Genomic DNA, 26,803 nt, shown 5'->3' with positions numbered 1-26,803 from the left:
ATGCCAAGGGCTAGCCCTACTCAGCCGCACTCCTAAGAGAACTGACATCAGCCTTGTTGGCCTCACGCCTATCACAACTGTACGCCCCTGAGCCTAGCAACCAGCTACACTGGGTACCAACCCAATTAAGAGGACAATTGCAATAACAGTGTGATAATAGGCAGGACCAAGATGGCGGAATGAGTGGTCTTCTTTGTCTCTCCCCTGTCAAATCTACAACTAATTGGACATTCACCAATTAACAAAGGATATCCAGATAGCATCTCAAGACACCTAAGAGTCTCGTACTACTATACATCGGAAGGTGGACGGACTTCCCCCTGGGAGGAGGTGGAAATAGGTGAAAACTCTCTGAGCCTGACCCCGACCCCCGACCCCCGGACAGCCTAGTTCCTGCAGGAGGCTCTCTTCCAGCAGACTCCCCCATAGCATCGCCACACACCAAGGGCGGGAGTGTGCACTCACCAGCGGAGCGACGGTGGAAACAGGTGACAACAGCCCTACTCAAGCCCCCCACGATTACACCTAAGCCCAGGGGGAATCCCCAGGGTCCCGCACCCACCAGCAGGGAAGGCCTCCGCTTGCCATTAGCAGGGAGGCTCCGCCCAGAATCCAGAACAAAGGGAAGCTCCCAGCAGGCGGATTCCCCAGCACGGCACCAGACCGCAAGCTGCTGCTGGGCCCACGGTCTCCAGCACACGGGTCAGTGCAGGGGGCACCCAGACTTCCCGTAGACGTGCTTGGGGACACGGTTGGAGTTCCAGTGCCCGGATCTGCGGCCCGGGGGGAGGCTCCGGGGTCCCACACCTCCCCGGCAGGGAAAGCCTCTGCTCACCATTAGCAAGGAGGCCACGTCCAGAATCCAGGACAAAGGGAAGCTCCCAGTGGGCGGATTCCCTGGCACAGCACCAGACTGCAAGCTGCTGCTGGGCCCACGGTCTCCGGCACACGGGACTTCCCGTGGACGTGCTTGGGGACAGGGTTGGAGCTCCAGCACCCGGCTCTGTGGCTCAGGGGGAGGTTCCGGGGTCCTGCACCCCCCCGGCAGGGAAAGCCTCTGCTCACCATTAGCTGGGAGCCCCCACCCAGCATTCAGAACACCAGGAAGCTCCCTAGAGCAGAATTCCCCACAAGGCAGCAGCTTACAAGCCACTGCCAGGCCCACGGACTCTGGCCATGATCCAGACGAGGCAAGGGGCTCCCAGAGATCCCGTGAGAGTGGAGTGGGGCAGAGTGGAGCTCTGGTGAAACGGCTACGTAGCCCGGGGGGAACTCCAGGTTCCTACAGCAGCCTCAGCGAAAGCCTCTGCACAGCACTAGTGGAGAGGTCCTGACTGGCAATCGCAAGGCGGGAAGGCCCTGGGGCAAAAGTAGCACAGCTAGGTGAGCTAACGACAGACTTCAGAAGATACCCATAGCTCTGCTGGGACCTATAGTGGACAAGTGTGATCTTGTGGGCTCTGTTAGGGACAAAGCAGCGATTATAGGTGATCCTGCTCCTGGTTGCTGGGAAAGCCCACAACACTGCTGCACACCACAAGGAGGGAGCGTGTCTAAGTGGGCTGCAACAGTAGGCATCAGCAGCCTGAGGCCCCCTTGCAATTGCCCCCACAACCGACGAGGGACCCCATAGTACCACTGTGACTACGAGGAGGGGTCCAGGTCTAGTCAGTAACAGCTGACAGGGTACCTGGTTGGTGCAGTCTAAACAGCTGCCCCCCCACACACACCAGTCGCAACAAGTGGAAGCAGCGACTAAACTCTATCTCTATGCAGAGGCACAAATCCACACCATCAAGCAGTATGAAAAAATATATTCAATCTCCAGAACAGAAGGAAAATGATAAGCACCCAGAAAACAATCCCAAAGACAATGAAATCTATAACCTAAATGACGATGATTTCAAAACTGCCATTATTAAAAACCTCAATGAGTTAAAAGAGAATTCAGATAGACAACTCAATGAGTTCAGGAGCTATGTCACAAAAGAGCTTGACACTATAAAGAAGAACCAATTAGAAATACTGGAGATGAAGAACACAATGGAGGAGATTAAGAAAAATCTGGACTCTCTGAACAGTAGGGTCGATAATATGGAGGACAGAATTAGCAATTTGGAGAATAGGAATACAGAAATGCTGCAGGCAGAGGAGGAGAGAGAACTAAGACTAAAAAGAAATGAAGAAACTCTCCAAGAATTATCCAACTCAATTAGGAGATGCAACATAAGGATTATAGGTATACCAGAGGGAGAAGAGAAGGAGAAGAGGGCAGAAGGCCTGTTCAAAGAAATAATAGCTGAGAACTTTCCAAACTTGGGAAGAGAGATGGAACTTCATGTGACAGAAGCCAATAGATCTCCAAACTTTATTAACGCAAGAAGACCAACCCCAAGGCATATAGTAGTGAAACTAGCAAAAGTCAACAACAAAGAGAAAATACTAAGGGCCGCCAGGCAGAAGAAAATAACTTACAAAAGAAACCCCATAAGGCTATCAGCAGATTTCTCAGGAGAGACCTTACAGGCTAGAAGAGATTGGAATGAAATATTCAAAACAAAACTATGAAGGACAAAAACCTGCAGCCAAGAATACTCTACCCAGCGAAAATATCCTTCAAATACGATGGAGAAATAAAAACTTTCCCAGATAAACAAAAGTTAAGGTAGTTCATCACCACAAAACCTCCTCTTCAAGAAATGCTCAGGAAGAACCTCATTCCTGAAAAATCAAAAAAAGGAAAGGGGTTACAAAATCCAGAACAAAAGAGATAAGCAGAAGGACAATAACACAAAGTAACAGCTCTCCATCAGGACAAAATGCAAAAGAACCAGAAAACAAGTGATAAAATGGCAACAGTAGGCCCCCACGTTTCAATAATCACTCTAAACGTGAATGGATTGAACTCTCCAATCAAAAGGCACAGAGTGGCAGGATGGATCAAAGAACAAGATCCAACAATATGCTGCCTCCAGGAAACACACCTCAGCCCCAAAGACAAACACAGACTCAAAGTAAAGGGATGGAAGACAATACTCCAAGCTAATAATGAACAAAAGAAAGCAGGTGTTGCCAGAGTTATATCAGACAAAGTAGACTTCAAAGCAAAACAGATAAAGAAAGACAAAGGGGGCAGTATATAATGATAAAAGGGACGCTCCACCAAGATGACATAACACTTATAAATATATACGCACCTAACACAGGAGCACCAAAATTCGTAAAGAAACTATTAACAAAACTAAAAGGAGACATCAACAGCAATACAATAATAGTAGGGGACCTCAACACCCCATTAACACCAATGGACAGATCATCCAGACAGAAAATCAACAAGGAAATTATAGAATTAAATGAAAAATTAGATCAGATGGACCTAATAGATATATATAGGACACTTCATCCAAAAACAGCAGGTTACACATTCTTCTCAAGTGCGCATGGAACATTCTCAAGGATAGACCATATCTTGGGAAACAAAGCAAGCATCAATAAGTTCAAGAGGGTTGAAATAATATCAAGCATCTTTTCTGATCATAATGCTATGAAACTAGAAATCACCTACAAGAATAAAGCTGGGAAAGGGCCAAAAATGTGGAGACTAAACAACATGCTACTGAACAAACAATGGATTATTGAAGAAATTAAAAAAGAAATCAAACATTATCTGGAAATACATGAAAATAAAAACACACTGTACCAAATGATTTGGGACGCAGCAAAGGCAGTCCTAAGAGGGAAATTCATTGCAATACAGGCTCACCTCAATAAGTAAGAAAAATCTTACATAAACAACCTCAAACAACACCTAACAGAATTAGAAAAAGAAGAACAAACAAAGCCCAAAGTCAGTAGAAGGAGGGAAATAAAAATTAGAGCAGAAATAAATGATATTGAATCAAAAAAAACAGTAGAAAGGATCAATGAAACAAAGAGTTGGTTCTTCGAAAAAATTAACAAAATCGACAAACCCTTAGCCAGACTCACTAAAAAAAAAAGAGAGAAATCTCAAATAAATAAAATTAGAAACGAGAGAGGAGAAATCACAACAGATACCAAAGAAATACAAAGGATCATAAGAGAATACCATGAAAAACTATACGTCAACAAATTGAACAACCTAGAAGAAATGGGTAAATTCCTAGACTCATACAACCTACCCAAACTGAATCAGGAAGAAATAGAGAATCTGAATAGACCAATCTCAAGTAAAGAAATAGAAACAGTAATCAAAAACCTCCCCAAAAATAAGAGTCCAGGACCAGATGGCTTCTCTGGAGAATTCTACCAAACATTCAAAGAAGATTTAATACCTATCCTTCTCAAACTATTCCAGAAAATAGAGGAAGATGGAGCACTCCCTAATACATCCTATGAAGCCAACATTACCCTGATCCCCAAACCTGACAAGGCCAACACAAAGAAGGAAAACTACAGGCCAATATCACTGATGAACATAGATGCAAAAATCCTCAACAAAATTTTGGCAAACCGAATACAGCAATATATCAAAAAGATTACACACCATGATCAAGTGGGATTTATACCAGGGACACAGGGATGGTTCGACATCTGCAAGTCAATCAACGTGATTCGCTACATTAACAAAATGAGAAACAAAAACCACATGATCATCTCAAAAGATGCAGAGAAAGCATTTGACAAGATCCAACATCAATTTATGATAAAAACTGTCAATAAAATAGGTATAGAAGTAAAGTACCTCAACATAATAAAGGCCATATATGACAAACCCACAGCCAACATCATACTCAATGGACAAAAACTGAAACCCATCCCTCTCAGAACAGGAACAAGACAAGGGTGCCCACTTTCACCACTCTTATTCAACATAGTACTGGAGGTTTTGGCCAGAGCAATTCGGCAGGAAATAGAAATAAAAGGAATCCAAATAGGCAACGAAGAAGTAAAACTCTCGCTGTTTGCAGACAACATGATCTTATATATAGAAAACCCCAAAGAATCCATAGAAAAACTATTAGAAACAATCAACAACTACAGCAAAGTTGCAGGGTATAAAATCAATTTGCATAAATCAGTAGCATTTCTATATGCTACCAATGAACTAACAGAAAAAGATCTCAAGAACTCAATCCCATTCACGATCGCAAGAAAAAGAATAAAATACCTTGGGATAAATTTAACCAAGGAAGTGAAAGATCTATACAATGAAAACTACAAGACCTTCTTGAAAGAAATCGACGACGACATAAAGAGATGGAAAGACATTCCATGTACATGGATTGGAAGAATAAACATAGTTAAAATGTCCATACTACCTAAAGCAATCTACAGATTCAACACTATCCCAATCAGAATTCCAATGTCATTCTTTACAGAAATTGAACAAAGAATCCTAAAATTCATATGGGGCAACAAAAGACCCCAAATTGCTAAAGCAATCCTGAAAAAGAAGAACAAAGCTGGAGGCATCACAATCCCTGACTTCAAAACATACTACAAAGCTACAGTAATCAAAACAGCATGGTACTGGTACAAAAACAGATGCACAGATCAATGAAACAGAATTGAAAGCCCAGAAATAAAACCACACATCTATGGACAGCTAATCTTTGACAAAGGAGCTGAGGGCCTACAATGGAGGAAAGGAAGTCTCTTCAACAAATGGTGCTGGGAAAACTGGAAAGCCACATGTAAAAGAATGAAAATCAACCATTCTTTTTCACCATTTACTAAAATAAACTCAAAATGGATCAAAGACCTAAAGATTAGGCCTGAAACAATAAGTCTTCTAGAAGAGAATATCGGCAGTACACTCTTTGACATCAGCTTCAAAAGAATCTTTTCGGACACCATAACCCCTCACATGAGGGAAACAATAGAAAGAATAAACAAATGGGACTTCATCAGACTAAAGAGCTACTTCAAGGCAAGGGAAAACAGGATTGAAACAAAAAAACAGCCCACTAGTTGGGAAAAAATATTCACAAGTTATTTATCCAACAAAGGGTTAATCTCCATAATATACAAAGAACTCACACAACTCAACAATAAAAAATCAAACCACCCAATTACAAAATGGGCAGGGGACATGAACAGACATTTCTCCAAAGAAGATACACGGATGGCCAATAGACACATGAAAAGATGCTCATCATCACTAATCATCAGGGAAATGCAAATCAAAACTACACTAAGATATCACCTTACACCTGTTAGAATGGCAAAAATATCCAAAATCAAGAGTGGCAAATGTTGGAGAGGTTGTGGAGAAAAGGGAACACTGAGACATTGTTGGTGGGAAGGCAAACTGGTGCAGCCACTATGGAAAACAGTATGGAGATTCCTCAAAAAGTTAAGAATAGAAAAACCTTATGACCCAGCCATCCCACTACTGGGTATCTATCCTAAGAACCTGAAATCAGCAATTCCAAAAGTTCCATGCACCCCTATGTTCATTGCAGCACTATTCACAATAGCCAAGTCATGGAACCAACCTAAGTGCCCAGCAACTGATGATTGAATAAAGAAGATGTGGTATATATATACAATGGAATACTACTCAGCCATAAAAAAGGACAAAGTCGTCCCATTCACAACAACATGGATAGACCTTGAGGGTATTATGTTGAGTGAAATAAGCCAGACAGAGAAAGACGAACTCTGTATGACTCCACTCATAGGTGGTAGTTAACATATGGACAAAGAGAACTGATCAGTGGTTGCCAGGGGAAAGGGGGGTTGGGGGAGGGCACTAGGGGTGAAGTGGTGTACCTACAACATGACTAATAATGATGTACAACTGTAATTTCACAAGGATGTTAACTTTCATAACCTTAATAAAAAAAAAAGAAAAATACATATCAACTGATGACAGCAAATTACCCTCTGGGAAAGAATCTGGGGTAAAGAGAAGTATTCAAGGGGGCCTTATACTTCATTTCTCTTGTTAAAATCTTTTATAACAAAATATTCATTTATATTTACGTAATTTTTGTAATGAAAAAATAAAACAAATACTTGTAAAAAAAATCCATACACACACAAATATTTAAAATAAACAGGAACCATATTCTTCTCCCCAATCCCACTCAATTCAGAGGGATCCAGCTTCCTTCAACAGTTCGAGATATAACCAAGCAAACTTTTCCCTACATTACTTAAAACTTTTACATATACAAGCAGATGTATATGTGCACATACATGTACAGACACACATGCATGTGTGTATACATTACTATAGATGTGATAACATGTATACATATGTGTACCATATGCACACATGGACATAAGCCCATGTTTCCAAAATGAGATGGTTACAATGGCAAAAACTGCATACAATAGGGTAGTAGTTTAGGTAAACTGTATCATATCAAGTTAAAGAAGTATTATTCAGCTATGACAGACAATGGGGTTATGGGTTAGAATTTGGGTATGAGTACTGGGGTAGAAGTGATATTTTCTCTTGTGTTTTCTAAGTTTTCTATAATAACTATAGATTGCATAGTGGCAATAAAACCTTTTTAAAAAATAAAAATCAAAGGAGAGAATGCTTTCTGAAATAAAACATGAAGAACATAAAGTGCTAAACAAATATAAGGCTTCATATTGTTAGCACACATAAAACAATATGACAAACTCACATTTCATATATCATCACTTACCAATTCCACTGTCATCTAATCGCATGTAGCCTTCTGCAAGTGAGCTGAAGCCAGTTAATCCTCCCATTGCTGCATAAGGAACATCCTGTCCCACTGGTTTTCCCTGAGCCAGTCTTTCTTGCTTAGTTTCCACTACTGTGTCATGGGCATATGCAGGCTGACCACAAGCACAAGTGAAGCAACTATGGAATCCTGAACACTTGGAACCTGAATTAAGATGTAAAGGAAAGTAAATGTTTCTAAATATAGGTACTGAGCTGTTGCCCTAAAAATGCTTAGCTTAGCCAAAATCACCTGAATCTGGATCCCTCATACACAGTCCTCTGGCCCTGTAACTCCACCTCCAGCCCCTGGACTCCCTCTCAGCCACTGATCACACTTCTTAAAGATGCTAAAGTGGTAAAGGGGTATGTAGTAGAAAAAAAACATACTGGAAAAACCAACTGGGATTAAAAGAAATTGGGTTAAACACTGGAAAGCCAGGAAATGCAGGCCCCCTCCTCAAATACTGAGTTAAAAGCAGGTGTGGCAGGGACAGCGCAGGGGCCAGGACCAGGTGAAGAGAGAATGTGGAAACCTCCTTGTGGACCAATTCCCAAAAAAAGCCATATTGGAAGGCCTACCCACAGACATAGAAAGGATGCAATGGAATATTATTTAACAAAAAAAGGAAAGAATACTGATACACACTACAACATGGATGAATCATAAAAAGATTATGCTAAGTGAAAGAAGCCAGCCACAAAAGACCACATATTCTATGATTCCATTAATATGAAATGTCTAGAATAAGAAATCCAGAGAAACAGAAAGTAGACTATTGGTTGGCTAGGGATGGAGGGAGGGAGGAATAAGGAATGACTGCTAATGGATATGGAGTTTCTTTTTTGTGGTGACTAAAATGTTCTAAAATTTATTGGGGTGATGGTTGCACAACTCTGTGAATATATTAAAAGCCATTAAATTGCCTCCTAGAAATGGATAAGTTGCGTGTGTGTGAATTATATCTTAATAAAATTATTATATTTTAAAAAGCCATATTGAAATGGAGGCCAGAATACACCATTAATAAAATCTTTACACACTCACACTTCTGACAAATGTGTATGAGAACCAAGGCACATAACAAATGAGTTTTATCCAACTACTTCAATACTTAGCCAATGAAACAGATCTAATCCTGCCATCGTCATTAAAAATGTTTTATAACATATTTCATCATAAAATTTCAATTCAAAGTACTACAACTGGAATAACTATCCCCTGAAGAAAAATACTGGACTAATATCCTACCTATTTCAAAGGGTTTTTAAAAGGAGGATTAAGCAAAAGGGCATGTGAGATAGGGGCTGGAATTTGGGTATAGATATTGAGGTAATGGTGCTATTCCACAGAAAGTGTTAAAATTATCTTGTTACATTTTGATTTTCCCATCAGCCTATGTTTTAGGCAATAACAATAATCTACCAGCAAATTATAAACTTTTTTCTGACTTATAAAATCTTTTTTAAAAACTTGTAAATAGGATTTAGTTGATAAAATTCCCCCATTCAAAAATTTGAATCAGATCACGTGTAGTGATTCTTTAAAATCTTTGACTACAGCACAGCCAGAAGGACCCACAACTAGAACATACAACTATGTACTGCGGGGCTTTGGGAGAAGAAGAAATGAAAAAAAAAAGAAGATTGGCAACAGATGTTTGTTCAGGTGTCAATCTTAAAAAAAAATCTTTTACTATTACTTATTTGAATTGTATGAGATTAGGGTTTATGAGTACAAAGCATACAAATAACTCTGAGTTTTCCCACAACAATAAAACTTTAGAGTAGCTACCCATCAAATTTTTCTTGGTTGCTTAATACTCTACAGCTGAATAAAACTGGCACAAAGACACATTAAATATTCAATAAAGAAATAAAAATATTTTGTTTGTGTGTTTATAACAATGCAACTCACAGGCATTGCATATAAAGCCAGGCGCAGCACTGTGCTGATCAGCAAAGTGCTTGCACCTGCAGCGAACGGGCTGTGCACCATTCAAAGGGACATAGAGGTAAGCTCCACACTGGCAGCCAGTCACTCGGCAAGGCAGGCTAAGGGGGCGCTGCTGTGGAATCGTTCTGAAGTCAGTTTTATGTTGCTTATACCTAAAAACAATAAAAGGGAATAAATAATATTAATAATAAAAAAATAAAAGGGAAAAACATATTGCAAGTATTGCCAGGGATTACAATTTCTCTTCTGTTATATACAAAACGCTTCTTTCTTATTTTTATTTTTGTTTCGCTGTTCTTGTTAGTAAGGCGAAAATAAACTCCCCTATATGCAGTATTTCTGTCAGCCATGTTGCTTTGGTCAGGGAAAATCTCCAGTCTTTACATTTTTATTTTCAGTTATTTAAGAAGAATTTTCACAGCAATATACAAAGAATTATCATATAATTCCCTTAAAATACTTACCACTATAGATTCTTTAATATGCAAGACAACCTAAGAGTATGAAAAAAGTTTGTTATAAAAATTCTTTTTATCAAAGTGCATGACTTGCATTTATTTTCACAGGTTTGCTATTTAAAAGTGAAATAAGTTTAATAAACATATAATTAATAGGATGTCATCATCATGGCAGCATGAGAAAATCCCTTTGTCCCTCCTTCCATCTACAGTGAGTAAAACATCCATAACCCAACAAAGGCTCCACTGCCCAACAGATCAGGATGCCGGAGACATCATACATTGGTACACACAAAGGTGAGTGGGTTGGAGCACAGAGAGGAGGCTAAACAGGGGAACAGCAGAGGCAGAACCCAAGATGCTGGATCCCTGGCCACAGCAGCTGAGCCAGCCATCCCCAGCCCCAGAGAAGTTGGTAGGCAGCAGCAGAGGCACACATGCAACTCCTGCAGCCACAGGGAATGGAGCAGCAGTGGAGGTGGAGCCCAGTGATTCCAGGCTCAGCTCAGACCCTGGTAGCAGCAGCAAAGGTGTGCATGGCACTCCTACATCCCAACAACAGTGGCATGTGTCACCACAAGGTAACAGGAAACAGCTGAGACAGTGCCCTGTGTACCAGGTTCCCTCCCCACACTTCTCCTACCATGGCAGCTGAGCTTCCAATCCAGATGATCCCAGACACGGCTGAGGTGCCAGCCATTCCTGTAGCCCCAGCAGCAAAATCAGTGACCACAGCAACACAAGCAACAGCAAGGCATCAGTGACCCCCAGAAGCGCAAGCAGTAATGAAGAGAGTACCAGCAACTGCCCCAATAGAGGCAGTGGAGGGTGGAATGTGCAAATCCTCAAATATAGCCAGAGGCAGCTGATGTAATAGATACTAAAAACTAGTGCTGCAGCACCACCTACTGAAAAACAAAAGAAAGCCTTCTAATCTCTAAGCAGTTGAAAAATTTGAATCAAAACAAAGCTATACCTAAATAAAAAACATGTTTGCTACAAATGCACCAGCAGAGGTATAACTCAGCAAGCACCACAAAAAGCCACGGTACCAGAGCATTACAAAAAGAAAACAATTCTCTAGAAACTAAACATAAAGTCATAGAATATTGTGATCTAACTGATAAAGAATTTAAAATAGCTGTCATGAAGAAACTCAGCAAGCTACAAGAAAACTTAGTAAGGCAGTTCAATGAGCTCAAGAATAAAATCAATGAACAGAAAGACCAAAGAGATTGAAACTCTAAAAAAGAACCAAACGGAAATTCTAGAGCTGAAGAACTCAATAAATGTGACAACGAATGAATTAGAAAGCATTGGAAATAGAGCAGATGTCACAGAAGACAGAATTAGTGAGCTTGAAGATAGGAACCTAGAAATGATGCAGGTAGAAAAGGAGAGAGAACGAAGAATCAAAAAAAAAAAATGTTGAAACTCTATGAGAATTATCCAACTCCATTAGAAAGAGCAACTTAAGGGTAACGGGTATCCCAGAAGGAGAAGAGAGAGAGAAGGGAGTAGAGAGCTTATTTAAAGAAATAATAGCTGAGAACTTCCCAAACCTGCAGAAGGAACTGGATATAAAAATCCATAGGGGCTGACCCCATGGCCTAGTGGTTAAAGTTACACATGCCCCACTTCAGTGGCCTGGGGTTCGTGGGTTTGGATCCTCAGTGTGGACCTACTCTATTCATCAGCCATGCTGTGGAGGCATCCCACATACAAAGTAGAGGAAGACTGGCATAGATATTAGCTCAGGGCTAATCTTCCTCAAGCAAAAAAAAAAAAAAAACGAGGAGGATTGGCAACGGATGTTAGCTCAGGGCGAATCTTCCTCACAAAAAAGAAAAAAACAAAATCCATTAAGCTAATAGAACACCCAATTATTGCAACACAAAAAGAACTTCTCCAAGATACATGATAATAAAACTGTCAAAAATCAATGACAAAGAAAAAATATTAAAAGCAGCCAGGGAGAAAAAGAAAACAACCTACATGGGAATCCTCATTAGGCTTTAAGCAGATTTCTCATTAGAAACCCTACAGGTCAGGAGAGAATGGAAAGATATATTCAAAATATTGAAAGATAAAAATTTTCAGCCAAGAATACTCTATCCAGCAGAGTTGTCTTTCAGATATAAAGGAGTGAGGGAGAAATAATGGCTTTCCCACACAAACAAAACTAAGGGAGTTCACCACCACTAGACCTGCCTGTATATAAGATGTGTTGAAAGAAGCTCTCCTACCTGAAACAAAAAGGCAACAATATACAAAGCTTTCAGCAACATGATAAATAGATGGAATGAGAAAGTTGCAAATCTGTATCAAAATAAGGTAGTAAATGCTTAATTATAACATAAAGGTTAAAGGGAAAGGAAGCATTAAAAATAACTATAACCACTTCAATTTGGTAACAAACTCACAATTCAAAAAGGGATAATTTTGGGGCCAGCCTGGTGGCACAGCAGTTAAGTTCGCATGTTCTGCTTCAGCAACCCGAGGTTCACCGGTTCGGATCCCAGGTGTGGACATGCCACCGCTTGTCAAGCCATGCTGTGGCAGGCGTCCCACATATAAAGTAGAGGAGGATGGGCACGGATGTTAGCTCAGGGCCAGTCTTCCTCAACAAAAAGAGGAGGATTGGCAGCAGTTAGCTCAAGACTAATCTTCCTCAAAAAAAAAAAAAAGGATAATTCCTGACAACAAAAACATAGATGGGAAGAAGAAAAGGACAGAATCTGCAAAGGCAAATAAAGATACAAAGCTATCAGCAGAAAAAGAACTATCTTATCTACGAGACCTTTTATACAAACCTCATGGTAACCACAAAACAAAAAATTCAGAACAGAGTCACAAAACACAACAAAGGGGAAACCGAGAAACACATTACAGAAAACCACCAAACTGAAATGGCAGACAGAAACACAAGGAAAAAGAAACAATGGAAATGTAGAACAACTAGAAATCAAAAGATAAAAGGGCAGTATTAAGCCCTCATATATCAATAATCACCCTAAATGTAAATGGATAGAATTCACTAATCAAGATACAGAGTGGCTGAAGGATTTAAAAACAAGACCCAACAATATGCTGCCTCCAGGAGACCCATCTCAGCTCTAAAGACAAACATAGGCTCAGAGTGGAAGGGATGGAAGATGATACTCAAAGCAAATGCCAACCAAAATAAAGTGGGTGTAGCCATACTTCTATCAGACAAAACAGACTTCAGGCCAAAGAAGATAACAAAAGATAGAGATAAACATTATATAATGAAAAAGGGGACTCTCCACTAAGAAGACATAACACTTATTAATATATACACACCTAACATAGGAGCACCAAAATATATAAAGCAATTATTAACAGACCTAAAGGGAGAAATTGACAGCAACACAATAAGAGTAGGGGACTTTAATACCCCACTTACATCAATGGATAGATCATCCATCCAGAAAGTCAACAAGGAAACATCAGCCTTAAATGAAACATTAGACCAGGAGAACTTTATATATATATATATATATAACATCCCATCCAAAAGCAGCAGAATACACATTCTTCCCAAGTGCACGTGGAACATTCTTAAAGATAGACCACATGTTGGGAAACAAAACAAGACTCGACAAATTTAAGAAGATGGAAATCATATCAAGCATCTTTTCCAACCACAGTGGTATGAAACTAGAAATCCACTACAAGAAAAAAGCTGGGAAAGTCACAAATATGTGGAGACTAAACAACATGCTACTGAACAACTATAGGATCAATGAGGAAATCAAAGGAGAAATCAAAAAATACCTGGAAACAAATGAAGATGAAAACACAACATATCTAAATCTATGGAATTCAGGAAAAGCAGTAGTAAGACAGAAGTTTATAGAAATACAGGCCTATCTCAACAAACAAGACAAATATGAAATAAACAAACTAACATTACATCTAAAGGAAATGGAAAAAGAAGAACAAAGCCCAAAATCAGTAGAAGGAAGGAAATAATAAAAATCAGAGCAGAAATAAATGATATAGACACTAAAAGGACAATAGAAAGGATCAATGAAACTAACAATGGTTCTCTGAAAAGACAAACAAAAGTGACAAACATTTAGCTAGACTCAATAAGAAAAAAAGGAGAGAAGGCTCAAATAAATAAAATCAGAAATCAAAGAGTAGAAATTACAATGGACACCACAGAAATACAAAAATTATAAGAGAATACTATGAAAAGCTATACGCCAACAAACTGGATAACCTAGAAGAAACAGATAATTCCTAGAATTATACAACTTTCCAAACTGAATCAAGAAGAAATATAGAATCTGAACAGACCAATCATTAGTAAAGACAGTCAAACAGTAATAAAAAAGCCTCCCAAAAAACAAAAGTCCAGGACCAGACAGCTTCCCCAGTAAATTCTACCAAACATTCAAAGAAGATTTAACACCCATCCTTCTCAAACTCTTCCAAAAAAACGAAGAGGAGGGGATGCTTCTTAACTCATTTTATAAGACCAATATTACCTCGATACCAAAACCATACAAGGATGACACAAAAAACGAAAATTACAGGACAATATCACTCATGAACGTAGATCCAAAAATCCTCAACAAAATATTAGCAAATCGAATATGGCAATACATTAAAAGGATCCTACACCACAATCAAGTGGGATTTATTCTGAGGATGCAAGATGGTTCAAAATCCACAAATCAATCAACGTGATACACCACATTAACAAAATGAAAATCACATGACCATCTCAATAGATGCAGAGAAAGCATTCAACAAGATATAGCATCCATTTATGATAAAAAATCTCAATAAAATGGGTGTAGAAGGAAAATATCTCAACATAATAAAGGCCATATATGACAAACCCACAGCTAACATCATACTCAACAGTGAAAAACTGAAAGCTATCTCCCTAAGAACAGGAACAAGACAAGGATACCCACTCTCATAGTATTCAACATAGTATGAGAAGTCCTAACCAGTGCAATTAGCCACGAAAAAGAAATAAAAGGTATACAAATTGGAAAGGAAGAAACAAAACTGTCACTATTTATGGATGACATGATTCTTAGAGAAAACTCTAAAGAATCCACCAAAAAAACTATCAGAAATAATAAATGAATACAGTAAATTTGTAGGGTAACAAAATCAACATACAAATATCAGTTGTGTTTCTATACACTAACAATGAACTAGCAGAAAGATTGAGACTACAATCCCATTTACAATCACAATGAAAAGAATAAAATACCTAGGAATAAACTTAACCAAGGAGGTAAATACCTATACACTGACAACTATACAACATTGTTGAAAGAAATCGAAGAAGATGCAAAGAAATGGAAAGATATTTTGTGCTCATGGACTGGAAGAATTAACATAGTTAACATGTTTATATCACCTAAAGCAATCCACAGACAACATGCAATCCTTATCAAAATCCCAACAACATTTTTCACAAAAATAGAACAAAGAATCCTAAAATTTATATGGAACAAAAGATCCCAAATAGCCAAAGGAATCCTGAGAAAAAATTATAAAGCTGGACGTATCACACTCCCTGATTTTAAAATATACTAGAAAGCTATAGTAATCAAAACAACTTGGTACTGGCAGAAAAACATACACACAGATCAAGAGAACAGAATTGAGAGCCTAGAAGTAAACCCACCCATCTATGGACAGCTAATTTTCAACAAGGGAGCCAAAAACATACAATGGAGAAAGGAAAGTCTTTTCAATAAACGGTGTTGGGAAAACTAGACAGCCACATGCAAAAGAATGAAAGTAGACCATTATCTTACACCATACACAAAAATTAACTCAAAATGAACTAAAGACTTGAATGTAAGATCGGAAACCATAAAACTCTGAGAAAAAAAGACCAGCAACATACTCCTTGACATCAGACTGAGCAGAATCTTTTTGATTATGTCTCCTCAGGCAAGGGAAATAAAAGAAAAAATAAACAAATGGGATTACATCAAACTAAAAAGGATCTGCTCAGCAAAGGAAACCATTAACAAAATGAAAAGATAACCTACAATTGGGAGAAGATATTTGTAAATTATACATCCATAAAAGGGTTAATATCCAAAATATATAACGAATTCATACAACTCAATATCAAACAAACAAACAACCCAATTAAAGAATGGGCAGATAATATCTGAACAGATATTTTTCCAAAGAAAATATATAGATGGCCAACAGGCACATGAAAAGATGTTCAACTTCACTAATTATTAGGGAAATGCAAATCAAAACCACAGTGAGATATTACCTCACACTCGTCAGAATGGCTATTATTAAAAAGACAACAAATAACAAGTGTTGGAGAGGTTGTGGAGAAAAGAGAACCCTCGTACACTGCTGGTGGGAATGTAAATTGGTGTAACCACTATGGAAAACAGTATGAAGCTTTTTAAAAATTAAAAATAAAACTACCATATTATCCAGCTATTCCTCTTCTGAGTATTTATCCAAAGAACACAAAAATACTAATTCAAGAAGACATATGAACCCCTATGTTCATTGCAGCATTATTCACAATAGCCAAGACTTGGAAATAACCTAATGCACATCAACAAATGAATGGATAAAGAAGATATAGTATGTACACACAATGGAATACTACTCAGCCATAAAAAGGTTGAAATTTTGCCATTTGTGACAACACGGATGGACCTTAAGGGTATTATGCTAAGTGAAAAAAAGCCAAATAGAGAAAGCCAAATACCACATGATTTCACTCATATGTGGAAGATAAACAAAAATACAGATACAGAGAACGAATTGGTGGTTACCAGGGGGAAATGGGGGTTAGGGATGGCAAAACAGGTAAAGGGGCATATGCGTACAGTGACAGATGGCAACTAGACTTTTGGTGGGGAACACAATGTAGTCTATACAGAAGGCAAAATATAATGAGGTACATCTGAAATTTACACAGTGTTATAAATCAATGTTATCTCAATTTAAAAAAGGCTTATTGCATAAATGATTAAAAAATTAAATGTAATCAAAATAAACTGAATTTATAAAAATATATTTTAATATAATTTAATTTTTAACTTCAAGATAAATTATCAACATTTTCAAAAGACAAAGCTCTACATTAAAACACTGTAAGTAATTTTCTTAAATAGACCACTTGCGTTCTTCTCATAAGATGGTACTCAGTAAAATAATACTAAATGTATTATTCTCAATATTAATTTCAGTAACAGAAGTTAAAATAACAATGAGATATCATTTTTCACTTAGCAAGAAGAGCCAAACTATACATAATTTTTAAACTATATGCAATTCACAATGCCGTCAAGAGAGTTACAGAAGAACCAATCCCACAAAATAATGTTTTAAGAAACTTAAAAAGATCCATCCTTTAACCTAGACAGCTCTTTTTTAGAAAATATACCCTAAGAAAATAATTCCATGTATAGAAAGAGCTTTGTGCATAAAGTTAGTAGTAGCAACAATACCTAAAACTGGCAAAAAATATATGTACATACACATACTCAACATACTAATAATAAGGGAATGGATAAGCGAGTTACTAGACAATAATTTTCAAATTTTTTAGCAGTGAAACCCTTTCTTCAAATAAAATCTTTTACAGAATCATAATATATAAAATAGGTAAAGGCAGAATTGGTTAAAGCAAGGGAAAGGGCCAGAATTGGAGTCTGTCCTTCCTCTAACCTGCCTGTCCACCTGGTACACCCTGAGACGCCCTCACAGCTCTGGAGGACACCATGAACACCACTGGACCAGCCGGAATACCGAGAAGGATTAACAGTCTTGTTTACAATTACTGCATAACAATGTGGAAACATATTTCTGTGACTCTGTCAAGAAAAACTGGTTTAATATTTATACGCACACATTTAACAACTAAATGAACTACGTAAGGAAAAAATTACACGAATATAGTAAAACGTAGGGACAGCGGGTGGCTTCTGGCGGTGAGTCTTCTTTCAACTATTCTATATATTCCTCTTTTACTTTAATAACCATGTTTCAGTTTTAGGGAAAAAAAAAATTTAGACAGAGATCTCACTGGGTGACTAGTACTAAAGAAAACTTTTCCATCGAAGTTGGGTTGGGTCCATTTTGAAGGCTAATTCCATGCTGTATAATCATACATTGATAAGAGACTGGCACTAAATTTGTACAAGAATAAATCGTAAAACTAACACAAATTCACCAAACTCCTCTGTAATTCCAAAAGATATCAATGTAACCCTCATCCTCCATTCCTCCAATGTTTTTACTTGGGGTTGCTACATAAGTTTCAAGACAAGCTATACACAACATTACTCATCCTAGCAACTGCCTAACAACCTTTGGCAAACTGCAAGTCTGTAAACAGCAAGTAGACAAAGAGTCTCTCATCAGAGAGCCCCAGAAACTAACAGAACAGGGCAGTCCTCCTTCTGCTGTTCCTGGGGAACAGAAAGTTACAGTTGTTACCTAAAAACATATTATGGGTTCAGTGATTTTTCCGTGAAGCAGCTTTGTCCTTTGGAGCTTTACAACCAGGACCTCTGACAGCAGGAAAATTTAAAGTAGAACATGACAAATAGCCAAACGCAAACCTCAGGTACAGCCAACACACATCAATGACTTGAAGCCTCATGTATTCCTTCCTTCCATGTGCTTTCCCTGGAAAAGGACCACTTGTAATAAAAAGCTGTGTGCTTATATTTTTGTTTGGTTAAAAAAAGATATCAACACAACACATTTCTTAAAGTGTAAAGGAAGATTAGTACATTTGAGGAGAAATCCTTCTATTTGTAGACTGGTAACCTGTTCAGGGTGGGTCAAATTAAGCAACTCTTACAGCAGTTGTTCAGTCTGACGACCCATCCTCCACTACCTTGTCCGGTGGTGGGAGAAGCAGACTGCTCCCAGCCTAATTGAAAGAGCCCTGGCAAAGCCACAGGGGCACCACATCTTTCTTAGCAATGGAGAGAGAAGAGACGCTTAAAGTGATGGACTCCATAGGGAATTCTAATAGAATAGAAAAGAAATTTTTATATTATAGCAAAGAAAACCACTTTAGATAATTTCCAGCATATTATATAATGGCCTGTTTTTTAATGTTTCTCAATTATCACACATAATGTTATTTATAGAAGGAAGATATGCTCTGCTACAGTTTTATATTTTCTAATCACCAGAAAACTTAGAAATAAAATATCTTACCTATGTGTACAAAAACACAGTGTCTCAGGACCCACAAGTTTACAATCCATTCCAGTTGGTGATCGCCAGCTCACAAATAATCTGTTCTCTGAGCGCATAGGTAAAACTTTTCTTTTGTATTCTTCATATTCTTCTGGAGTAAAAAGTTTCCCTCCATCGTCCTCACCAACAATCCTAAAAAAAAAAAACAAAACAAAACTTCTCAAGCCCTGAGTATTTATTTTGCAGGTTAAAAATACTAAACCCTAAAAGTAAACTATACTTGTATAGTCAAAAGAAAGGCTGCTTCAGCTTTGACTTTTTTTTTTTTTTACTTTAGTCTCATATTTCCTTCCTTCCTTCCTTCCTTCCTCCCTCCCTCCCTCCTTTCTTCCTTCTTTTTTGTGGTGAGGAAGATTGGCCCCGAGTGAACATCTGTTACTAATCTTCCTCTTTTTTTTTTCTTCTCCCCAAAGCCCCATACATAGTTGTATATGCTAGTTGTAGGTCATTCTAGTTCTTCTATGTGGGATGCCACCACAGCATGATTGATGAGCAGTGCGTAGGTCCACACCCAGGATCATGAACCAGTGAACCATGGGTCGCCTAAGTAGAGTGCACGGGCGAACTTAACCACTCGGCCACGGGGCTGGCCCCTAAGCTCATATTAATAGCAAAATTACACACAATGGTAATAAAGCTTTTGCTCCCCATATCAAAGAGGATTATAAATAAGACAGTCAATGAATTTGTAACATCTGACTTTGATTAAGGTTCACCACTGGAGAATTACCACATATTCATCTCAACTTCTCCTTCGTTTCTGAAGGAGAACATGCCTAGTCTTCTCATTAAAAGCTGGAGCCTAAACTGCTAAAAATTTTAACATTTTCCTCCTTTATAAATAGTACCCCTCCCCGCAAAAAAACAGTACAAAAAACATCAACACAGAAGACATGACTAATGTGCACACCTGAATCCAAACGCTGGCTAGGAACTTAAACTCATGTGGGACCCACAAACACCCCTGGACCTGCACAAGCTCAAACCCACATGTGTGTTGGGTAATCAGGCGCATGATTTTTTAATTCCAGAAGCAAGACCTCAAAATCTTATGGGAAAAATTAATCCACCGCTATTTCTTAATTTCTTAAGAAATTAAGAGTTGGCTTCCCCAGAGAAGAAGGAAGCACAATTAAAAGAATCTGTTCAAAACTGAAGAAACTTCTTGAAAATACCCCCCTTTAAAAGTCATGAAAAGTGTTGTTTGAAGAATGATCCAGAATTTTTTGTGCAATCCATACCTTCTTCCATACTTTCAAGCCTTTAGCTGAAGTAGATAAATAAAACCAATTCAGAAGCTATGAAATCATCACACCCTTCTTCCTTAAATAATTTAGATACACAAGAGAGAAAAAACAAAGGGAATTTTATTCTGAGATAAGTTCTAGGCCATTTCACTTTTATAATAGCTACCAAGAAGTACACCAACAGGTACTGGAAAGACTTTAAGATCAGCGCAGATCTTTAAAGAAAAAGATCATTTGTATTTAAGTTCTGAACCAATCCAGTTCAAACTTTGTTGCATTTACGGAACCCCCGAGGGATCCAGTTCAAATGCAGATTCAGATTAATAGGTCTGGAGTGGGCCTGAGAGTCTGCATTTCTAATAAGCTCCCAGGTGATGTCTACACCAATGGTCCATGATTACCACACTTTGAGTAGCACGGCTCTACCTTTTATAGCAAATTGTTTCAGGTTAGCTATGTTTGCAAAAATAATTTCCCACCAGGCCCTAACATTTTCTGGGCCACGCAAGAGACTACAGCTGGAGGCCCACACTCCACATATCTAAATATCTTAAGTTATCAGTCAAAACCAGGGCCCAGCAACTTGTTCCCAGGGAAAAGCCCTGGAGACTCAGGGGCCAGCTCTGCCTTGGGTGAGGGCTGGGTGGAAGCCGTCCTGACATAGGACTCCTGGAGCTACCTGGACCCACCTGAACCGGGCATGAGGCCTGACGCACCAAGCTCCTCACCCTCACTTTTCTGGCTCAGAACTACCAGGCATTTCTAGGCATTACCCAAACTATACCACCGAGACAGTCAGAGGGGGTGCAGTCAGCATGTGAACTCTTGGGTGATTTGGGGTGACCACTTTTAAGTGGAGCAGCCCCCCTTGCTCAATGAGGTTTCCCAGGCAGAGCTGTGATTGTCTCACTTCCCGGTTATACACAAACATTCCACACACACACACACCCGCATCCTCCTGCTTGTCCCTCTCCAGTAATTCCCACTCACCCACTTCCCCAACTATCAAAACCTTTCTTCGGATGCCGGCCAAAAGAACAGGTCGCCGCAGGTGCACTGGCCTCTGTCAAGGCCCGGGGCAGTGAGTCGTGTTCTCAAGCCAAAGAGGCAGCTGCTTCTCCAGCTTCTGGAGAGGAGTTTCTCCAGAACCACGGAAACTACACCAGTCGGTGTCTTTCTCCTAAAACCAGCCCTTTGGGGTTGGGAGCACGCTTGGAATTTCACCACTCATCCCATTACTAAACTACCATGCCAACTGGACGTCTGCTAAGTTCATAGGCCCCGAGTATTCCATGTGTAATTCTTCAATGGCCATTTAGAAAAAAACAACTGGACCTCTGCATAAATCTAGAGTTACTAATCCTTGTGGGAAGCGGTCGCTGCGGGAGACCTCTTAAACCGCCTTGGAAGAGACTGACTGGAATAGAACTGCCCGTCATTCAAATACTCAATTACAGAAAGACAAAACTTGACATCGACGTAAGCCTCCCCCAACAGCCCGGGGACGGATTCCGAGCGTGCCACCTGCGCTCCCTGGGGCGAGGGGCCCGGCCGCCCGAGGCCTCGCCGCCCCGCGGAGCCGCCGCCTCACCTCCGGTACTCCAGGTACTCGTCCAGCGCCGCCGCGCCGCCGGCGGGGAACGTCAGCCGCTCCATGGCCGCCGGGGAAGGGAGCCGCACCCGCCCTGCGCCCGCCAGTGCGCGAGCAGACCGCCGAGCGGCCACGCCCCCGCCCGGCCGCCTCCCCATTGGCCCGGCCCGAAGACCGCGGCGTCGGCGCAGGGCGCGCGCTTCCACCTGGCCGCCCGCGCCGGGCGCGAGGAGCGCGCTGTCTCCAAGCCAGCCCCGGCCGACAGTGGGTGCTGTTTACCGCCCTCCCCAAAGCTTGCCGCTGACGCTTCTCCCTTTCACGGGTCTGGCAGGACTCTTTGTAAAGGAACAAGTGACAAGGGCGTGCAATACCTCGCATGAATGCACGCACGGACGTGGCTTATTTCTTTGTGCAGAGATTTTCGCTGGTTTTGAGAAAGTTCTGGATAGTTTCAGGACCCCCTCCCCATAATCACCAGCCGTGTTTTCAAAATTGGCGTTTAAAAACCTGTGACGTGTAATCAATAGTCCTGCCTCCAGTTTGGCTGTCACGAAAGCAACATGTTCTTCAAAGGAAGTGAAAAGCGGGTTTAAGGGGAAATAAATAGAAACCATTTGGTTAAGATTTTTTAAAACCTTTGGAAATAGCCACAAAATCTTTTTTTTTAAGTTGAATTACCTTGCGATTGGTGATTTGTCCATAATTTGGTTTAGCAACCTGGAAAAGGGGTCGGAAATCCATCGTTACTCAGGAGTCTAAACTCTCAGGCTCCCTGGGGATCAGCTTGAGCGCCCTCTGTAAATTATCTGAGAGGGAGAACCGGCAAACAAGAAAAATAATTCATTGAACTACAATACTTTATTCCAAAAATACTTTCCCGAATATTTCTGGTCCAAAAAACAAAATATTATGTAGACAGATTGTTTAGGTGCTCCTCCTACCTCCCTTTTCACTGTCCTTTCTTCACTTCTAAAGTCGTCCTCCTCTCAAGGCGATCCCATTCCCACTTTGACGTCCTCACTACCTTTTGTTAATTACTCTCCACGAGTGTTATCTCCTAACTCAGCCTTAGCCAATAAACTTTCAAGTCTCTGGAACATATTTGCATTTTATAGAGAGGTTTTAAGGTTAAAAAATCTTTCAACACTCAGATAAAGGAGTGATCCTGAAATGGGGTTATTTTAGGGGAAGGAGCCCTGCTCAGTGCTCTCCCCAGTCACGCCCTGTGGGGCACTGCTACCAGATTTCTCGTTATGAGCACCTAGCCCTACTTTAGGCAGCAGCTAGACTAACAAATATAAATAGCAGAAAGTGCTAGGCTATGTGAGCTTATAGACTAGTGGCAGGGGAGTATCTAGGGAGGCAAATACAATTTAATAAATCTAGAGGTAAATAATTAAAATAGGCTTGGTGTAACTGTGGACTCTTCCAGGAATAAGCTGAAGCAGTAAACTCTTCTGACCAAAGAAGTCAACAAAAATATTAGACGTGACAAATAAGACTATGAAAAAAATAGAAAATGTTATCCTAACCTTGTATAAAACTCACACCGTTGCTAATCAGAATACTGTATATGGATTTGACTTCTACTTTAATAAACAAGTATAATGGCACTATAATTTCCTCCCGAAAGGTAGCTAAATCGATCTAGGAAGTAGGATAGACAAAAGGACTTGAAATTTGCCTAGACAACTGTTAGATATTTTACATATATAGTCTTCATAAAATGAGATAGGTATTATCAGCATTTTGCAGTGATGTATAAGTTAGGAATGCTATCTTCTGCAAATAACAGAATAATTCAACTAACAGTGGCTTAATTAAACATAGGGGTTTTTGTTACTTTAAAGAAGTGTTGGGGTAGGCCGTTGCTGGCATTGATTCAGGGCATTTCCTCCATGGTTGCAAGAGCTCCAGAAATCATATCAAACGAAGGAAGGAAGAAGGGGGATAACCAACATCATCTATTCCTTTTCTCATGTAAGAAAGAGTTTTCCTAGAAGCCCCTCTCCCAAAAGATTTTCACTTATGCATCACTGGCCAGAACTATGTCACATGTCCATCCTAGTTGTATAGAGGAGGCTGGGAAAGCCAGTAGAGTACTTAGGTTTTCCAGGCTCTATGATAGAGGTGGTCAAGGAGAGCGTTAGAAATGTGTGTTTGGTTAGTCAATCCATAGAGTCTGCCACAACTTACCTCTTGAACTGCTTAATACCTTTGCACACTCTTCTTCCTGTACAGACATCTTACATTGAATGCATTCGTTAGACCCCTAAGGAAGGCAACCCTAAAGTCTCAGTCAGCTACTGCACCCACCTTGAATTCTGGAGTCTGCAGTCTTCTCTATCAGTCATTCACTCTTAATGATTTGGCAGTTGAGAACTAAAAGACAAGACAGTTTTTTGTTCCACCACCCACCCACACACCCAATACCCAGTGATGAGGATAGAATAGGATAATTACAATAAAAACTGTAACTCAGAGAAAGGGAGAATGGGGAATACACAGAAGACACTAGTCCATGGCACATACCAAATCCTGCTGGGCAGGAACAGTAACGACTCCAAGTTCCAACAGTAGAGAAAGTTCCTTGAGCAACCCATCAGATCAGTCAGCCTCGGATTCCATTATCTGGAAAGATGTCCCTTATCCATCCCCTTCCAGCTTCTGATGTACCTCTTTGGAAAATGTTCTTATTCCAAAGCCACCTGTGGCAGCATCTAATGTGGGCACTGAGGAAAAAGACTTTTCTGGTAGAATTGCACAACTTTCACAATCCCCTCCCTATCGGTGCAAATGCAAGATCCAGGGGATGTTAAGCAATGAAGACACATGAGCTTTTCCAGGCAGCCTTGAGATTATGGGGGTGGGGGGAATGGCAGGGGGGCAATATAGTTTCCTCAAAAATTTAGGAGGCTTCAAATGTTTTTATTTCTTTTGATCAGCTGTATGTATGAGTGACCACAGCCAAATACATGTTTAGACAAAATCAATTTTTCTTATTTTTATTTGAACTCTTATTACACATGCAAAAGCACATAAATAATGTATTTGCACAGTTTAGTTTTTTTATAATAAAATGAGCATCCAAGTAGTCACCATCCATCTTAAAAAATAGACCAACACAGGGGTGGGCCTGGTGGCCAAGTGGTTGGGTTCTCGCGCTCCACTTCAGCAGCCCAGGGTTTCACCAGTTTGGATCCTGGGTGTGGACCTAGCACTACTCATCAGGCCATGGTGAGGCAGTGTTCCACATAGTAGAACCAGAAGGACCTACAACTAGAATATACAACTATGTACTGGGGGGCTTTGGGGAGAAGACGAAAAAAAAGATTGACAGCAGATGTTAGCTCAGGGCCAATCTTAAAAAAAAAAAAGAAATAGACCAATACCAGTATTATTGCTAATCTTTTCTTTCTTTTTTATGGAAAATTTATCCCTAAATCATATGTTTAATTTTGCATCCTTTTGAACGTCATAAGATTTGTTCTTCTGAAAATTGCTGTTGAAACCATCTTTGTGTTTTTGAGATTCATCAATTTTGATGTCTGTATTAGATTATCCTTGTTCATTTCTGAATAGGAATCAAGCAATTATATAAAATTTACTTATCCATTTTAGTATAATGGACATTTGGGTCGTTTCCAGTTTTTTCTTATTATAAACATTGCTATTATGAATATGCAACGTACATCTCTCCTGGTGCAAGTGTTTCTCTAGGGCATGCTGAAAACAATTTTATGATATGTAAATTATAACTCAATAGAGCTGTAAAAAAATATGCCTTAAAAAAACGTTTCTCTAGGACAATCATTTTCAGACTTGAGTGTACATTAAGGTCACCTGGAGGGCTTGTTCAAACTGACTGTTGACCCCACCCTCAGCTCTTCTGATTTAGAAGGTCTGCAGTGAGCTGAGAATTTTTATTTCTAATGCTACGCTGCTGGTCTGGAGATTCTTCTAGGTTATGTAGATAAGTGTAGAACTGCTCAGTCATGTGATATAGGCATGTTCTACTTTCTAGATAATGTCAAGTTGTTTTCCAAAATGACTGTGCTCCCAGCAGCAAAATATAAACATTGAGGTTGCTCCATGTCCTCACCAACGTTGACAACTGTCAGACTTCTTTTCATGTTTGCCAACATCGTTTTAATTTGTATCTCCCTGACAATTATGACGTTGCACCTCTTCACTTTTATTAAGCGTTTCTATGTTCTCTTCCAAGAAATGCCTGTTTACAAATTTCTCCTATTTATGATTGTTTCTTTCATTGTAGGAGTTCTTTACATATTCTGTATAACAATCTTTTGTTTTATATATGCTATAAATATCTTCTCCAAATGGTAGCATAAATGGACAAAAATTATTTAGTGTTGTCATATTTATCCATCTTTTTCTTTATGGTTTCTGCTTTTTGTGTCCTCTTTCAGAATTTTGAAAGGATCATTCCATTCTCTCCTAGCCTGTAATGTTTCTGAGAAATTTGCTGACAGCCTGATTGGGGTTCCTTTGTAGGTTATTTTCTTCTGCCTTCTGCCATTAACATTTTTTCTTTGCCATTGACTTTTGCCAGCTTTACTACTATATGCCTTGGAGTTGGTC

At 39.6% G+C, this 26,803-nt stretch overlaps 1 protein-coding gene across 4 annotated transcripts in view; it reads right to left on the bottom strand.

Annotated features, from left to right (window-relative positions):
* The window catches only part of FAM221A (family with sequence similarity 221 member A), a 33,278-nt gene extending 10,793 nt beyond the window's left edge, over nt 1-22,485 (bottom strand). Inside the window, exons 1-4 of one of the 4 annotated variants that reach the window (XR_011539121.1) lie at nt 22,202-22,358; nt 19,322-19,495; nt 9,606-9,796; nt 7,647-7,853 (exon numbers count right to left, since the gene is read on the bottom strand). Coding sequence is in view for 3 of the 4 variants with exons in the window: in XM_070615959.1 (XP_070472060.1) it covers nt 7,647-7,853; nt 9,606-9,796; nt 19,322-19,495; nt 22,202-22,359 (730 nt within the window). In the remaining variant the exon portion in view is untranslated. Of the gene's footprint in view, nt 1-7,646; nt 7,854-9,605; nt 9,797-19,321; nt 19,496-22,201 lie in introns of all 4 variants that reach the window. The other 3 variants (XM_070615959.1, XM_070615960.1, XM_070615958.1) reach the window with 3 other exon arrangements.
* Nucleotides 22,486-26,803: the final 4,318 nt, after the last annotated feature.

Source organism: Equus przewalskii, chromosome 4 (genome assembly GCF_037783145.1).
Source record: "Equus przewalskii isolate Varuska chromosome 4, EquPr2, whole genome shotgun sequence".
NCBI classification, from domain to species: domain Eukaryota; kingdom Metazoa; phylum Chordata; class Mammalia; order Perissodactyla; family Equidae; genus Equus; species Equus przewalskii.
Note: the sequence above shows the minus strand (reverse complement) of the source record. Positions and strands in the feature narration are given on the sequence as shown.